Source organism: Perognathus longimembris, chromosome 23, assembly GCF_023159225.1.
Source record: "Perognathus longimembris pacificus isolate PPM17 chromosome 23, ASM2315922v1, whole genome shotgun sequence".
Classification (NCBI taxonomy): Eukaryota; Metazoa; Chordata; class Mammalia; order Rodentia; family Heteromyidae; genus Perognathus; species Perognathus longimembris.
Genome location: NC_063183.1, coordinates 35,403,877 through 35,421,608, shown reverse-complemented (window position 1 = coordinate 35,421,608; position 17,732 = coordinate 35,403,877). Strand labels below are relative to the sequence as shown.

At 53.1% G+C, this 17,732-nt stretch overlaps 1 protein-coding gene across 1 annotated transcript; it reads right to left on the bottom strand.

The window, feature by feature from the left end:
- Positions 1-7,751: 7,751 nt before the first annotated feature.
- Positions 7,752-11,682, bottom strand: Actc1 (actin alpha cardiac muscle 1). The gene is made up of 6 exons (XM_048332692.1): positions 11,537-11,682; positions 10,346-10,670; positions 9,511-9,672; positions 9,213-9,404; positions 8,373-8,554; positions 7,752-8,060 (listed from the first exon to the last, which is right to left on the bottom strand). The coding sequence occupies exons 1-6, from the start codon at positions 11,663-11,665 to the stop codon at positions 7,917-7,919; spliced, it is 1,134 nt and encodes a 377-aa protein (XP_048188649.1). The 5' UTR covers positions 11,666-11,682; the 3' UTR covers positions 7,752-7,916.
- Between the last annotated feature and the right edge of the window lie 6,050 nt (positions 11,683-17,732).

The following is a 17,732-nucleotide window of genomic DNA, read 5'->3' as shown; positions in this document are numbered from 1 at the left end:
GACACAAACATTCAGACCAAAAGGGAGCAACACAAGAAGCAGCATACTGAATAACAGACCCGCCAATGTGACACAAGTATCAAAATATTGTGACTTTTTTCATGACGGCCGACTGTTACAGCAGTCAAAAGGAATGAAATTGATCGAAGTGCATCAGTAAGAACAGATCTCTGTAAGTAAATGCTGAGTGAAAAGAAGCACCATGCTAGGCAATAAGTAGTACATGGCTCCATTTGTGTAAACGCCTGGCCCAGGAGCAAGAGGCCTGTATTTTTTTTTATGTGGATATTTAGAAACGTGTATATTCAATAAAACAAACAAAACAGAGACGCACAGATTTGAAAATTTGCGGCTTATGACCCACGATTTGAAAAAAATATACATCGAACCAGGGCCAGATCTCTCTGGAGGGCCACTCTGGATTATTTGCTCTTGGCTTAGGTCAAGACAGAAGCGGCTGTCTGGGGAAGAACGTACAAGAAAGAACCGTCGTGAAAAGTTTGCCAGCCTGCTTGGCACAGTTAGACCCCGCTTTGGGGTGGGGCTGTCAAGCAGAGCTCTGCAAAACGAGAGGGTGGACGTAGCCAGCTCCCGTGTCCACCTCTTCTCCCGCGGTCTTCTCTGCGTCCGGTTTCTGCTCACGGCTGGAGGCTGCCGCACGGCCCGTGGCACCCGAGCAGCGTTCCGATCCCTCCGGTCTCCTGCTTGGCCTTCTCAGGACCATTGATTGCTGCTTCGGGACTCTTCTCCATCTTATCGAGGTTATGGACTTGCCTGTTCTTCTTCCCCCCCTGACCCACATCCAGCGCCGCTGAAATGAGCTCCGTTCACCAGAGAGGAGGGGGGAGGAGGCGCTGGGATCGGCCTGGCGCTGACGTCTCACTGACGTGTGTGCCAGACACGCAAGCGGTGTGCACACTCAGCCTCTGAGATGCAAGAGGAGAACTCAAAGTCAAGCTAGGAATGTGGCGCTACCTGGTTAGTGTGAGTGTGTCTGTGTGTGTGTGCGTGCGTGCACACTAGTCCTGGGGCTTGAACTCAGGACCTGGATGCCGTCCCTTTTTGCTGTACCACTAGAGCCACAGCTTTTTACTTCTGGCTTAAAAAAAAAAATGTTTAATTGGAGCTAAGAGCCTCACAGACTTTCCTGCCCTGGAAGGCTGAGAACCTGGAGCCTCTTAGCAGATCTCGGCCCCTGGAGTGGCCGATAGGATGACAGGCAGCGAGAACCAGCCCCAGGATATTTAGCTTTTTAACAATAGCAACTGACCACCTGTGGAGAAAGTGAGTCGCTCACAATCAAGTCATTAATTCGAAGAGCATCAAGACAACAGAGACCAGCTAGCTGCTGAGAGGCAGCACCTCAGTTCTAATCGGCTATACAGGGGTCCACAGTCCAAGGATGGTACAGCTCACTCCGTGAAGCATCCATCTGGTCAGCTCATGGGTTGAGGGGTAAGGCATTGCCCTTTCTCCAACTGGAAAAGCCGTATTTCTTCCAATATTAAGGTTAATGGGGGCCGGGGCCCTGTAATATACGGAAGTACATTGATTCTCATGTGTCCTAAATAGTCAGCCACTGGCTAAAACCCTTCTGGAGAGAAGCAGTCATGTGACTGGAGGTTGTTCGTACTTCCGGGCCGCTAGGGCGTGGGACGGGACGCCCGTGCTGGGCGGGGGGCGGGGGGGGGGTATCATCAGAAGCATTCATGTGGTCCCAGTTGGTCCCCTGGCCTTTGATCAAGGCTGTGGATGTGGAGGACACTATTTTTAAAAATCCCTTCATGCACCCAGTTGAAATTTCAAGAAGTTTCAAAATATCTCAATTAAACTACCCTATTCTGAGCTCTTCAGCTCAAGGCTAGCGCTCTACCACAACACCACTTCCAGTTTCCTGGTGGTTAATTGGAGATAAGAGTCTCACGGACTTTCCTGCCCTGGCTGGCTTTGAACTGTCATCCTCAGATCTCAGCCTCCTGAGGAGCGAGGATTACAGGCGTGAGCCACTAGTTCCCCACAACATTCATTGCTTTTAAGTGCATTTTTTTCAGTGGGCATGAAATCAATTTGGAATGCTAAAGCAAGATTTGGGGAGGGAGAGGGAGTAGCCCCACCTGGCCGCGGCAGACTCCGCTGTTGCCTTGTAAGCACGGGCACGGTCTCGGGGTTCGGGTAAGCGTGGCTCATGCGCCCCCATGGCCACTCCGATGGAGATTTCCATTCAGTGTGTGAGTATAGCAGTCATCGGGTTCTTACACTATGCCCGATTCTCTTAAAGTTCAGATATAATTGCATTTCTCATACCCTTCCTGTCGAGACTAATATATATTTGGAGCAAACACTTATCAAGTTCTTCCCACTGAATCTGCATCCCTACCAACCTACAGTTTTCTTTTTAAAAATTGGAATCCTCCTGCTATATTTCAGCAAAGGAGTCCCTTTTATGTATTTAAGTCAAACCAGTTATTAGCCCACAATGGCGCTGGCCCACCAGGGCGGTGGGTACAAAAGGGAACATGGCTACCCCTTTATTGTCAGACTTAAAAGAGTTTTTAAAATAAGTTCCTTCGGCTCGAGAGGGGACTCACAAGCGGCAAAAAGCGCTTCCTACACCGAGAATTCCGAAAGCCAGTTCAGATGTTTTACTAGGCAAGCACTCTTGCCACTAGGCCATACTCCCAAGCCCAGTTCAGATGTTTTAATACTGACACTAAGCTGCCTAGAGAGTAAGCTCGTGGTAACTATTGCTAAACTCCTCCTTGAGAGCGCATGCCACAAAGTCTTATTTCCCTGATGTCCTCAGATGACAGGTCAGCTGTCTTTTGAAGAGGAGGGAGAGTCCAGCTCGACACTCTTGCCCCCGCCCCCGCCCCGAGTTCCTTAGATGAAGTATGCTCACTTGATGGTGCCTGCTTGCAAACCATTCTGGGCTTAAACGCCACATTTGCTCGTGCTTGCTCATAGCTGTTAGTAAAATGTGTCTTACTTGTTCATGTTAAAGTGGAAACATGTGCTAGAGTACAGAATATATAAACTCACAAACACCCACCTTCCCTTTGGAAGTCCATAAGCAACTCAGCCTCTCTGTAGTTTGTTCACTGACTTTTCCCTAGGTTAGATTCCCCTACCTAGTAGTCTTTGAACTATTAGGCCAAAGAAAATAAACATTTTTATGGCTCTTGATTTGCTTTGCCCACTTTTCCTCCAAACTGTTAAATCAATGATCATGCTGTTAGGTTTCTGCACCTCATCACAACAGAAATAAAACGTGTTTGCTCTTCATGAAGTGTACCAATTTGACTTACCAACTTTAAACATCATCTCAATAGTTGTTTCTCAGGAAATGTCATCAGAAAAAGCACGGATCCTCTCGTACCAATCCAAACTTCCATACCCACCTTCTAAGTTTTTGCACAGCACACGTGTCTGTGTAGACACGTTTGTCGAGTATATTGTAAATACACAATAAGCACAAATAAATAGATGGACAACCCTCAAGACCGCCGGTTAAGGTCCTGGTCATAGTTCAAACGTTATCCACTCAGTCCTCACAGTAAGTTGGTAAACCATGAACCTTAAGTCGCTGTGTACAAACCATGGAGAAAGCCTCTGTTCATCTTCCCGAGAGCGTGGCTTCAGGCCAGGCCTACAGCAGTCAGGGAACTCCAGCCCGTATGGCTTGCCACTGGATGGACCAGCTTCCCCAACCGCCTGTCCCCGTCACAGGTCCCGCATCCCTGTGCTGCAAACTGTACTCGGGACCGCCGAGGGGTCCTAACCAGAGCTGTCAGTCTTCATGAGTATCCCGACATGCGGGATGCAATGAAGATAACTGGTCTGCTCCATGGCTGTCTGAAGCTTTGGTTTTACACAAAACCATCCCAGATGTTGAGTCATTGCCGAACCTCCTCCAGAGCATTGTCAGGCCCACAGAGGTTGAGTCTCACAGGTACTTATTGACCTAACTCGGTTAGGGACCACGACCGGGAGGTACGTAAAACAGACAAGTTATCTTTTCTTTTCTTGACTCCTACAGTACAAGTGGTGAGCTGGATGGAAGGGGCGACGCTGGTCAAAAGGCAGTGTGCTGGAGCTGGGCCCCCAAGGCACAGGTAAAGAAGAGCACAGGGACAGATAACAGTCTGTTGACCAATTGGAAGTGCGTAGGGCCTGCTTTAAAGGCGGTGTCTCGAGGCACAGGCCCCGGGTTTGCAAGATGGAAGAGATGCCGGCTCATGTCTGCCTGCTGCCTCTCGTGGATTCTGGAACTTGCCCGGGAGGGGTGAGAGCTGTCGGCTCGCCTCAGTAACTGTGGTGTGACCGGACCTGTTGGAAGGCAGAGATTCTAAAGTCTGCTTTTCTTCTTTTACTCCTAAGATTCAAACTTCCCTCTCTCCCCTCTGCCCTCTCCCCTCTGTCCTCTCCCCTCTGTCCTCTCCCCTCTGCCCTTTCCCCTCTCCATTCTCCTACCCTCCCATAAAAACCAAGCCATCAGGTTCTGTGGATGAGCTGAAGCACCCAGACCCTAGGTCCCTGTGACCCCTCCAGCCTTGGTAGAAGTCTGTGTCTGGGAGGTGGGAGCCACACCGCCCCCCTTTCTGGGTTGAGGGGAGACCTGCCTGCTCTGTCTTGTGTCAGTACCAGTGAGCGTTGACTTTGTCTCTTGTTGAAAGATGGCTCAAATGTTCCCCAAAGGTGGACACGTTGTTCAGGCTTCACTCTCCCTCCTGTGGTGCTCTCTCTCTCTCCCCTCTCTCCCCTCCCTCTCCTCTCCTGCCCTCCCTCCTCTGGGCCAGTCTTCTGGGCAGCGCTCAGCCTCTCTTGCCTTTCCCTTCCCTCCTGAACAGGAGCTTGGATTGCTCAAGTGGCTAAAAATGGTCTTTTTTTTTTTTAACCAGGTGTGATGGGAATTACAAAAAGATGTTATTTGTTGGGTCCGAGAACTAGAGCTGAGACCTCTGGGGAGGGCCATCGGGCAGGAGACAGGACACAGGGACGCGGTCGAAGGTGACGACACTCAGGACATGTTTCCCCCAGCGAGTGCCAACTCAGCATGGGCTGGGGACCGGGGACACTGTGTGCCCTCTTAAGAGGGAAGGGTCGGAGGCTGCTCCGACAGAGCTCTCTCCTGCCACCGATCACGCCCCACAGGAGTGCCTGCCCAGCACTGGCAGCAGTCCGGCCCACGAGCACTTGAGAAGAAGAGGCCGATCTGTGGCCCCGCGTGGCCCGAAGAGGAGCTTGAGACTCGAGGAACGTAGCCACCTGAGGAGAGTGCAGAGCTCAGCCCTGCTCTCCAAGAAGATGCGTGGTTATGGCTCCAAAAACCTGCGGGGCTTCCAGGCAGCGCCCTGGCTTGGTTCCTCCCATGATGCCTTACATGACCCGAGGCCGCCTGTGCCAAGGTCTGCGTGTCCCTCCGGTGCCATCCGGGCTGTGGGGCGGATGCTGGACATTTCTGGCCGCCGTGTGCACGGTGTTGGTCTTGGTAGCAACCAGCCGTGTGGTTTCTCCCATCTTGTAGGAGGAGCCTTTCTGTCACGAACCAAACAGCTCACGAGATGTGTGTAGGGAGATGGTCTCCACGCTTTGGACACCATACGCCCAGACGTAATTACAACAAAAAAGGGAACAAGGACTCTACCGCAGCTCACGGGTCCTCTCTTTCTAAGGAACTGAACTTCTCTCCTTGTTTTACCGCTCTGACTCTGAATTGACTCTGCTATTCTATGCTGCGCCATGAGGGGGGAAGAGCTTTCATTCATCTTTGTGTGGCTGATTAAATTCTTGCTCTTCCAAAGGTCAAGTTCTCCCTTCTAGTGCACCGGTGAGTGTGCATGAGTGTGTTTGTGTGTGTGTGTGAGAGAGAGAGCATGTGAACACTTTCAGTGTGATCCATTGTTGTTAGTAAGTAAAAGCTTGGTCACTCGTCAGTGATGGTATCTCAACTGTTTCACACTAAAGGAAAGAAAGGGGGCTGTTTTAAACTCAGAAGGATTCTTAAAATTTGGATACTCAGACAAATGATTGCAATCTGTTTCATTCTGATTTAATTATTTTACAATGTATGGGTCATAACAAATGTGTTGGTTGGGTTGGTTGTAAATTAAAAGCTTGTCTAAAGGGTTTCTAAGGTCAAGATGAATACACTGCTACAAAAAGAACATCCAATCTTCTGTAACAATGAAGCGGGTTTAAGGAGGTGATTTCTGGTCTTGTTAAATCATATTTTAAGCCAATTATTTGTAGATATTATCAAAGCAATTGGGTAGTATTGATCTTGAACTTTTACTTAAAACTTGGCTCTTAACTAAGTCAAGTTTATCTAAACGTCAATCTTTGAATGGCCACCTTATGACTAGGTAATTATGACTAAGTACCTAGAGCTATTATACCAATAGTTGCTTGCTTCTTTGTATGCTGGGCATGCCTGTGTTCTAAAGGAACTTGACACTTGTTGGTGTGCGTGTGCATGTGTGCACATGCATGTCCATCTTGGTGCTTGAACTGAGCTTTTAGGTCTCTTTTTAGGTCTCTACCATACTTTTCAGTTAATTGGACAAAAGCGTCTCGTGAACTTTCCTGGCCCAGGTTAGCTTCAAACTGCGATCATCAGATCTCAGCCACTGAGTAGCTAGGATAACGGCTTCTTACAGACTTAGTTTTTATTGTTGTTGTTTTGTTTTGTCTTGTTTTTAAACACAAAACTTAAATAACTCTTCCAAGCACATGTCCTCTTACAGTCATCAACAGTGGCAACCTTAAGGGCTAGGTGTGTGGCAGCATCGCTGTAACACTAAAACCTTAGTTCTGAGTATCAAAGGTTAACGGCACGAGCCTCAAGTGCAGGCTTCATACCTACTTCTTTCAGATCCTGCGCAGGTCCCTGCTCCCAGCATGCTTTGCAGGCAGCACCAGCATAGAGTAAAGAGAATATGAGGGTTCTCCCTTGCCTCCCTCCCTCTCCAAGGATATCGTAGCCTTTGCTTCTCAAACCAAGTTTATCAAGAAATAGAGGTTAAAACTCTGTCCCAAAGCCAGGCCTGGTGCTACCTGCCTGTTATCCCAGCATCTTCAAAGCTGAGGCCAGAGGATCCTGAGTTCAAGGATAGCCAGGGCTACATAGGGAGACGATGTCTCAGAAAATAGACACAAAGGGCAGGGGATGTGGCTCAAAGCCCTGAGTTCAACACACACAACTGGAAAGGCCAAAGAGATAAGGATAAGCTAATGGATTTTTAAACCATCTTTGACTTTCTCAGCATGTGGATTTTTTTTCCATCCTAAAAAAATCTCTTAGTGTCAGCCGTAGCAACTGCTCTTAGGGAACTGTCCCACCCACTTCTGTCTCTAGCACCCATGGAGCCGATCTACTCACAAGGCGCAAAATGTATTTATAGTTCTGTCCCAAAACAAAGTCAGGATCGTGGTTGGACATGGTGGTGTGTAGGTCCCTCCGATCTCAGCACCCAAGAGGCTAAGGCAGGAGGACTCTGCCCAGCTACGTAGCGTGTACCAGGCCAGTCTGAGAAACACAGCAACACCCCGATTCAAACACCCAAGGTCTATAGAAGTGACTCGGTGGTGCAGCACCTGTCTAGGCCGCACAAGCTCCTGAGTGTGATCCCCAGCACACACGCACAACTGTCAACGTCACACCCGCTTATCTGATTAACTTTACGCTACTGGAAAGCCATGGTGCTCAGGGCGTCGCACACACCTGTCCCCGAAAGAAGCAAGCGAGGGAGACCTTTGTAGGTTGCAAGTCCTGGTCTGGTTTATTTATAAAGCAATAAATATCGTAAGCACAGACAAATTGCACGTGTGTAAACAAACTGTACAGTGGTTGAGAGATGAGGGAGGGTGGCTTGAAGCAAATGCATCGTCCGGGACAGGAGGCGGACTAAGAGGGCACCTTAGAAGCATTTGCGGTGGACGATGGACGGGCCAGCCTCGTCGTACTCCTGCTTGCTGATCCACATCTGCTGGAAGGTGGACAGAGAGGCCAGGATGGAGCCGCCGATCCACACGGAGTACTTACGCTCGGGGGGAGCGATGATCTGCAGAAGGGAAACAAGAGTGCGTTCTCCATGCCAAGGCACAAGGTACTTACTGGAAGCTCCACCCCATCCAGACGGCCAGTCAAGTGCTGTGAACTGTCTTCTGGAATCACCCCGCTTTTCTGAACTAGCGTGTTAACGTATCAACTTGCTACACAGCCCTGGGAGGGATAGCAGGAAAGTTAGGCGATTCTTAAGTGTTCTTAGAACTTCCCACCCCCAAATAGCTGTCGCAAAGCTAGGTGGTGACGCCTGCAGGAGGCGGGGCGAGGGGCGCCGGTGGGCGTGGCGTGAGGGGCGGGGGCCCTCTACCTTGATCTTCATGGTGCTCGGGGCCAGCGCGGTGATCTCCTTCTGCATGCGGTCGGCGATCCCGGGGTACATGGTGGTGCCCCCGGACAGCACGTTGTTGGCGTACAGGTCCTTGCGGATGTCGATGTCGCACTTCATGATGCTGTTGTAGGTGGTCTCGTGGATCCCCGCCGACTCCATGCCTGGAAGCGAGATTTTCAACATTAGCATGTTCGGGCCGGGGTGGAGGGAAGAGCTGGTGAGCTGCCACCACGTGTCTCGGAAACATATGGTCTCCGTAATGTACCCCGCAGGAAACAAGAGGGAACAGGTGTCTCTTAAAAGTGCTGACAGATAATCCACCCTCAACTGCCAAGAAACAGACAACTGTGTTTAGCACCTGTTGGCGGTGAACCCGCAACCATCACATGTATGGAGACGCACTGCTTTGAAAGATGTGGGTTTTTGGTCTTAATTTGTGACTCAAATCAAGAGGCGAGCTTCTGACATTACGTAGGAAAAATGCTCAGTAACGCACAAATGTCCAGATATTACTGGGTTTAGTTGTGGTTCTGTTTAGTGAAGAGAAATGTAAAGGAACGCCCAGCTACTTGGTAGTGGCACCGACAGGAGTAAATGTGAGGAGAGGCCCTGGTTCCCTTCTCGTGTGAGCCTCGGTCACTGCCCAGCACCCTCTTTTGCTGTGCGATGAATTCAGCGCATCCTAGATTACAGTCCCTCTAATGGCCCATCAGGACTTGCGGCTGAGCTGTGTGGGGCTCCATGCTGTAGCTGACTCACTCCTAATTATGGATCTCACTCTGCAAGACCCCAGGATTTCCAGGGAAAGCTGGAACTCACCGATGAAGGAGGGCTGGAAGAGCGTCTCGGGGCAGCGGAAGCGCTCGTTGCCGATGGTGATGACCTGCCCATCGGGCAGCTCGTAGCTCTTCTCCAGGGAGGAGGAGGAGGCGGCGGTGGCCATCTCATTCTCAAAATCCAGGGCCACGTAGCACAGTTTCTCCTTAATGTCACGCACGATTTCACGTTCAGCTGCAGAAACATAGGGTATGGTCAAGCTCTGAAGATGGAAGTCAGTTGTGGAGAAGGAGACACTCTGGGAGGAGACAGACAGACAGACACACACACACACACTCACCCGTGGTGACGAAGGAGTAGCCGCGCTCGGTGAGGATCTTCATGAGGTAGTCGGTGAGGTCCCGCCCAGCCAGGTCCAGACGCATGATGGCGTGGGGCAGAGCGTAGCCCTCATAGATGGGGACATTGTGAGTTACACCGTCCCCAGAGTCCAGAACAATGCCTGCGAGGGGAAGCCACAGGAGCAGAGTAAGGCCCCGAAGCCTATTGCTCTGGCCAGCCACAAACCTGCTCCAGGTCTTGGCTGGGAGAAAGACCGGGAATGGATCCAGACAAAATCATATCTATTACACACAAGAACAAGAATGCCCCGTAATTCATGGATACTCTAACCCGAAGGCAACAGCAGTTCATCTTTTTTGAAACCACTGTAGAAAAATTTCCTAAGGATACTTTCAAATGACCATCTCTCTTGTCAGCCATTTGCCCGTTATGGAAGCATCTGGGCATGTTTTTTTTCCTTTGCCCAATCTAACTCATACATGCTTATGATTCTGCCCCTGTAAGAATGTGTGTGCTTCATGCTTGCTCCGGGGCTGTGATGATACAAACACACACTGGGGACTGTGATGCTCTATTGCTACATTCTCTCAGCTTCCTTGTGGCAATGTGCATCTTAAATAAGGGAAAGATCCAACTCCACAAGCTGTCCGCTCTGCCAACAAATCTCAGGGAGCCATTGACGCCTCTCCCTCCTAGCTCTCAATCTTGCTACAGTGTGCAGCTAGGGACTACTCCTTTTTCAACCGTGGAGTCTGACCTCGTGGCAAGGCCGGCGGGTTGGAGGATGTGACTCATGAAGCGTATCGCGTGTCTGTCACGCAGCCCGAGCATACCTGTGGTACGGCCAGAAGCATACAGGGACAGCACCGCCTGGATGGCCACGTACATGGCGGGCACGTTGAAGGTCTCAAACATGATCTGGGTCATCTTCTCGCGGTTGGCCTTGGGGTTCAGGGGGGCCTCGGTGAGCAGGGTGGGGTGCTCCTCGGGGGCCACGCGCAGCTCGTTGTAGAAGGTGTGGTGCCAGATCTTCTCCATGTCGTCCCAGTTGGTGATGATGCCGTGCTCGATGGGGTACTTGAGGGTCAAGATGCCCCTCTTGCTCTGGGCCTCGTCCCCCACATACGAGTCCTTCTGCCCCATGCCCACCATGACGCCCTGGGAGAAGAAAAAGAGGAGAATGCCACACTTCCATCCACCAGATTGGAAATCCAAGCCAGGCCTGGTCACTTTATAGCCACCTGACCCACTCAACCTCTCCCAAACAACACCAGAAACGGTAGAACTTGGAAGAATCACTCAAGGTAAGTCCCGTACCCCTTCCCTCCCTGAGGAAGCACGGTCCCGCCGCCCCGCCACTGGAAAGCGGCTGACGGCCCGGGGTTAGAGACGCGGGGTCTCTCTTCCAGGAGGGAGTCTGGTATTCACCAGATACCCAGGTAGGCTGATCACTGGGTGGCATTCGATGGGGGCGGTGTCCCCGCAGTGCGAGTCACGGGCCGGGCCCGGCTGCGCGCCCAGGCCCGGGGACGGGGGACCGAGCGGCTCCCGGCAGGACCGGCCGGGCTCCTCAGCCGACCCCCTGTGGACTGCAGGGTGGGCGCGTGGGCGGGGCGAGGGCGGGGCGAGGGCGGGGCGCGCGGCCGGAAGGGCTCCTCAGCCGACCCCCTGTGGACTGCGGGGTGGGCGCGTGGGCGGGGCGAGGGCGGGGAGTGGGCGGGGCGCGCGGCCGGAAGGGCTCCTCAGCCGACCCCCTGTGGACTGCAGGGTGGGCGCGTGGGCGGGGCGTGGGCGGGGCGGGGCGGGGGCGGGGCGGGGGCGGGGCGCGGGCGGGGAGTGGGCGGGGCGCGCGGCCGGAAGGGCTCCTCAGCCGACCCCCTGTGGACTGCAGGGTGGGCGCGTGGGCGGGGCGAGGGCGGGGCGCGGGCGGGGCGAGGGCGGGGCGCGCGGCCGGAAGGGGCGGGGCGCGCGGGGGGCGCGCGGGGGGCGCGCGGGCGGCGCGGGCGGAAGCGCGAGGCGCGCACCTGGTGGCGCGGGCGGCCGACGATGGACGGGAACACGGCGCGGGGCGCGTCGTCGCCCGCGAAGCCGGCCTTCACCAGCCCGGAGCCGTTGTCGCACACCAGGGCGGTGGTCTCCTCGTCGTCGCACATCGTGGCACAGCTGCTGCGGGGTCTGTCGGGGCGCGGAGAGGCCAGGGGACGGGGTGAGGGGGGTGAGGGGGTGAGGGGGCGGGGGGCGGGGCCCGCCGCGGGGAGGGAGGGGCCGGGGCGGCGCGCGCGGGCCCGGAGCCCCGAGGGGAGGGGGGCCGGCCCGCGAGCCCCCTCGTCGGCAGCGCCTCCCGGACCCCCGCTTCCCACAGCCCCGGGGGGGGGACCCGAGCACCCCGAGGCCCGGCGGGGACTCCCCTCGGCGCCGTCCTCCCGGGAGGCCCGGACCCGGGGCACACCGGGCCGGAGACACTTCCGAAAGTTGGCCAAGTCACCGGGGCCGTCCGGGGCCGTCCGGGGCCGGGACGGAGGGACGCGGGGGCCGGGGGCCGGGGCGGCGGGGGCCGGTGGACGGGGCGGCAGGGACGGACGGCGGGGCCGGGGGACGGTGGACGGGGCGGCGGGGACGGGGCCGGGGGCCGGGGGCCGGGGCGGCGGGGGCCGGGGGCCGGGGCGGCGGGGACAGACGGCGGGGACGGGGCCGGGGGCCGGTGGACGGGGCGGCGGGGACGGACGGCGGGGCGGGGGACGGTGGACGGGGCGGCGGGGACGGGGCCGGGGGACGGTGGACGGGGCCGGGGGACGGCGGGGACGGGGCGGCGGGGGACGGGGCCGGGGAATGGTGGACGGGGCGGCGGGGCCGGGGCCGGGGCCGGGGGACGGTGGACGGGGCCGGGGGACGGCGGGGACGGGGCGGCGGGGGACGGGGCCGGGGAATGGTGGACGGGGCGGCGGGGCCGGGGCCGGGGCCGGGGCCGGGGGACGGTGGACGGGGCCGGGGCCGGGGCCGGGGCCGGGGCGGCGGGGCCGGGGCCGGGGCGGCGGGGCCGGGGCGCGGACTCACCGTGCGCGGGCGGCGGGGCTCGGCGGGCTCGGCAGGCGCTGGGTGGCGGCCGCGGGAGCGCAGCTTTATAGCGCGCTGATGGACGGGGTCAGTTGGAGCAGCTGGGGGCAGCGGTGGGGGGCCCGACTCCGACACCTTACCATATTTGGTCGCCTTAGCACCCTGGAGGCCCTGCCGAGGCCATTCATGGAGCCAAGGGCAGGGGAGAGGACCGGCCTGGGGGCTCCCAGACCATGTAAGGAAGGGGAGGGGGCAGCCCGAGGAATGGCCAAATAGGGAGCCCGGGAGGGGCAGGTGTGGAGGGTGGTGGCCCGAGAAGCCGGCCCACCCTTCCAACTTCCTGGGGTGGGGGCGCTCCCTGGGGTGGGGCGCTCCAAGCTCACTCCCCCGCCACCAGCCAGCCAGCCGGCCAGCGGGGGGGGGGGGGGGGGGGGGAAGGCTTGGCGCCCTGCCCTCCAGCCAAGGGGTCCTGACAGCTGGGCCCGCACAGCGGGGAGCCGCAGCAGCTTCTCATCTTCCTGGGTTGGGAGCCTGAGCAGCAGCGCCCTGCCGGTGCTCCTGGGCACCTGGAATAGGGGATCTTCTGGTCTACTCCCCTTTCCGGAGGTGGGAAAGCGGAGATGAACCCACTCCCACCCCAGTCCCTGTGTGGGCACGGGTCTAGCAGAGAAGTTGAGAGGCCTGCCAAGTCTTGAAGCTTTGCTCAAGCTCAGACTCCAATCTTTAGGCCGAAAAGGGTACCCCAGTGTGCCCAAGCGAGTGTACCCACTGATGCCAGAAGTACCTGGGCCATTGGCTGGTGATTGAACATCTTTTTATGTGTGCTGGTCCTAGGGCTTGAACTCTGAGGCTTAGTTGCTGTCCCTGGGCTATTTTTGCTCAAGGATGGAGCCCTGACATTAGAGCCACAACTCCACTTTGGGTCTTTTTTTCTTCTCTCTTTTCTTTGTGGTGGTTAATTGAAGATGAGCCTCACTTGATCCCCAGATCTCACCCTCCTGAGTAGTCAGGATTACAGGTGTGGGCCACTGTTACCTGTCTTAAATATCTTTCAAACTGGGGACCAAAGTCTTCATTCCAGCTGTACCATGACTGAAAAAGCAAAAGCTCCTGGCAACGTGGAAGATACCAGCAGTGTGAACCCTAAGGACTGATCACCCCTCCCTAGTGAGCATGCAGTCTGTGGGCAGGCAGAGTCCTCACAGCCAAGGTGGGGGGGTTTGAACGAGTCTCAAGCCCCGACCAGCCTCCCCTCAAGCGACGTCCTATGTTATTAGTCTGTAAAAATATGAGAAGCTGGTATAAATGGCTGACATCTCCTTGGTGGAAACCAGGTTCGGAAAGCTCCCAGGGCTTGTAGGAAAGCGAAATGTTGTGAGACCCGTGGCAAGGGGGAGGAGCAGGGAGACATTAGAAGGACACAGGTCACTGGTTTGCCCTGGGCTGCCCTGTTTGCTCAGCTCTTGATGAGGCTTGGACTTTAGAGGCTGTGCTTTTCCTCCAGTTCACACCAGATAAAAATAGAGCACTGGGCACAGGCACCCTCTCTAGAGTGGGCTGGGATTGATATGCCGAGGAGGCTGCCGATTAGATACTTGTCCAGGGCCTCTGCTCAGAACTTCCCAACCATGTTTGGGTTGGTCTAAGGGAGGAACCTTGGGGGCAGTTGGGGGATGGAGCCAGGTAGGAATCTTGGCTGCAATCAGGCCCGGCGCACAACTGGGGTTTCAGAGTGAGAATGCGCAGTGACAAGATGCAAAGAGCAGGACTGCCTCAGCCTGGGTAGACACAGAAGAAGCAAAGGAAGGAGATAGGTGAGCCAGGTGGCCAGGCAGGCCCCACACCGGTCACTCTCCTGAGCCCTGACTCCTCCTTCCCGCCCCCCCAAAGGACACTGTAATTCCTTTGTTTCTCTCTTTGCTGGTCTTGAGCTTGAACTGAGGGCCTGGGCACTGTCCCTGAGCCTCTCTGTGCTCACGGCTAGCACTCTACCACTTGAGCCACAGTGTCACCCCTGGCCTTTTCTGTTTATGTGTAGTGGGGAATCGAACCCAGGGCTTCATGAAGTGTTAGGTAAGCACTCTACCACTAAGCCACAATGCCAGCCCGTGTGTGTGTGTGTGTGTGTGTGTGTGTCTCATCATTTGCACAAAAGGGTTTCATTGTGACATTTCCATATATGCACATAGTGAACTATGATCTAATTTACCCCCCCCACCCCCAGTCTTTCCGGTCCCCTCCTCATTTTAAAAAGCATTTATAGGGCTTTTTAAATTATGTTTTCATCTGTACCACCCTCTTTTATCTCTCCCTCTCGTCTCTAGCCCAACCACTAGAACATTTCCCCCACGTTAAGTCTTTCCTTACAGTGCTATTGAGTATTGAATATTGTGTTAATAACAGAAATTATATGTTATACAGAAGACTCAGAGTGAATTGGACCTATTTCAATTAACATTTTTGTAAACAGCAGCAACACTACTCTCCTCCCCTCTGTCCCCTCTCTCCCTTTGGTCCCCCTTCTCTCTCCTCCCCCTCTCCCTCCCCTTCCTCTCTCCCTCTCTTTCCCGACATCCCTCCCTCCCTCTTCTCCCTTTCCTTCCCTCCTCTCCTTTTCTTTCTCTCCCTCCCTTTCTCTCCATTTTGTGCTGATCCTGGGGCTTGAACTCAGGGCCTAGGGACTGTCCTTGAGCTTTTCCCCCTCAGGCCTAGCATTCTACCACTTGAACCACAGTTCCATTTCAGGCTTTTTTTGGTATTTAATTGGAGGTAAGAGTCTCTTCAGTTTTACTGTCTGGGCTGGCCTTGAACTGTGATCCTCAGATTTCAGCCTCCTGAGTAGATAGGATTACAGATAGGAACCCCTGGGGCTGGCTTAGCAGCTCTCTTGAAGAATGGGGATTTAGCACTGTATTTAGTAGTGGAACTTGAAGTATGCTAGTGACAGGGACTCTGATAAACAGTGCAGAGAAGGGCTGGTCTTCTCTGGGAAGGGAAAGGCACCACTGCTGGAATCTTCACAAAAGAGGGGATACCTAAAGATTCAAGATTCAGGGAAAGCATTGATTTTAAGGTAGAGTAAAACTGAAGTTGATGAGCATTTGTGTTAGAGAAAGTTCTACTTGACAGGGTCTGGGGAGAGACTCCCCAGGTCACTGCCATGCATGCGAAGGTTCCTGGAAAAAGAACACCATGGTGTTAGACCCGAATCCTCGGCAGGACTTTTAGGGCTCTAAAGATCAATCCCAATTCCCCCACCCCAGGATTATGGATCCTAGTGGGGAATAGCAGATGAGTAAAGGGCCAGTTTGGGGAGATATTTTTAAAATATGTTTCACATATTTGCATCCAACTCAGTTTAAAACTAGGGGAACATTTTCATATTTGTTCTTATTTATCACAAGAAAGAATAGCCAAGTACTGGTGGCTCACACCTGTAATCCTAGCTACTCAGGAGGCTGAGATCTGAGGATCACAGTTCAAAGCCAGCCCAAGCAAGAATGTCCATGAGACTCTTAACTCCTGTGAACCACCAGAAAGCCAGAAGTGGAGGTGTGGCTTAAAGAGGTAGCGTGCTAGTCTTGAGCACAAAAGCTCAGGGACCAGGTCCAGGTCCCGAGTTCTAGCCCCATGACCAAATGAGAAAAAGAATACTTTTTAAAGACTTGTAGTTAAAGCACTCAAAATCCTTCTAGATTTTTGGTTGTACAGTACAGTGTTGTTACCTAATGTTGTCTGCTGTGCAACAACACACCTGAACTCCTTATACTCATCTGGCTGTAACTTTGTATCCACTGATTAACTCCTCCTCATCTCTCCCTCTGGCAACCACCATTTCTCAACTCCTATGAGATTAACTTTTGTTTCAGGAAGGAATGAGGTCAGATGGCTTTTGTCCTTCTGTGTCTGGTTTACTTCTCTAGACATAGTGATATCCAGGCCATGGTGTTGCCAGTGACCAGGGGAGAAAATTCCTTTTCTTCTCTGTGTGGGTGTGCGCTCTCATTTTCTTTATTCTTATGGATGCTTTGGTTGTTCCATTTCTTGGGTGTTGTGGATGTTGTAATATGCAAGTGCAAATATCTCTTTGACAAACTAATTTCATTTCATTTGGAAATATATCCAGTAGTGGGATTTCTGGATCACGTGGCCACTTTATTTTAAATTTTTTGAGGACAAAAAAAGTAACGGAAAAAAAAAGAAAAAAATTTTTTTGAGGAACCTCCATGTTGTTTTCTTTAATTGCTAATTTGATGTGTGCCAGGGTTCCCTTGTCCTCACACTCTTGCTAGCAAGCCCTTTTGTGTTTTTGACTGTAGACATTCTTTTCGTGTGTGTGTGTGTGTGTGTGTGTGTGTGTGTGTGTGTGTGTGTCAGTCGGTCTTGAGGCTTGAACTGAGGACTTTAACTCTGTCCCTGAGCTTTTTTTTGCTCAAGGCTAGCCTTCTAACACTTGAGACATAGCTCCACTTGCAGCTTTTTGGGTGCTTAATTGGAAATAAAACTTTCACCATCTTTCCTGCTCGGGCTGGCCTGGAACTGTGATCCTCCGGTCTCAGTCTCCTGAGTATCTGGGATTACAGGTAGTTGCTTGTAGTCATTCTTAATGGGATACGGTCACGTCCTGTTGGGTGTTTTATTTGTATTTTCCTTATTAGAGATGTACCCATTGGAAACTTATATATCTTAAGGAATATTTATTTAGATGAATTGCCATTAAATTTCTCTTTGCTAGAGTTCTTTCAATTCTTAACATACTTTATTATGAATCCCTTAACACGTGTAGTTTGCAAATATCTCCTCCTAGTCAGGATTCATTCTCTTGATTGCTTTTTAATTTGATGATGTAATCATTGCCAGTTATCTGCTTTTGTTTCCTCTGCTTTTGGGGTCTCATTCTTAAAGACTTACAATTGTTCACTATTTGGTTCTGTGCTATTGCTCAATATTTACATATTAAAAAAGATTGACCCTAGTTTATATATATATATCATATATATACCAAATATATATTACATATATTCCTTATATAAGTATATATTACACATACAAGTCAGTGGAAAAGTAGGGATTCATGACTGCTTTTCATTTAACACAAAATTTCAGAGTCCTTTTGAAATTGAAAATGGAGCTTGTTGGTCTCATTGTGAGACACTGCAGTGCCTT

Coding starts and splice junctions, on each gene's coding strand:
- Actc1 (XM_048332692.1), bottom strand. CDS start 11,665: ATGTGCGACGACGAGGAGACCACCGCCCTGGTGTGCGACAACGGCTCC. Junction 9,673..10,345: donor TGCTTCTGGCCGTACCACAG/GTATGCTCGGGC, acceptor TTCCCCTCGCAG/GCATTGTTCTGGACTCTGGG. Junction 9,405..9,510: donor CTACTCCTTCGTCACCACGG/GTGAGTGTGTGT, acceptor ATGTTTCTGCAG/CTGAACGTGAAATCGTGCGT.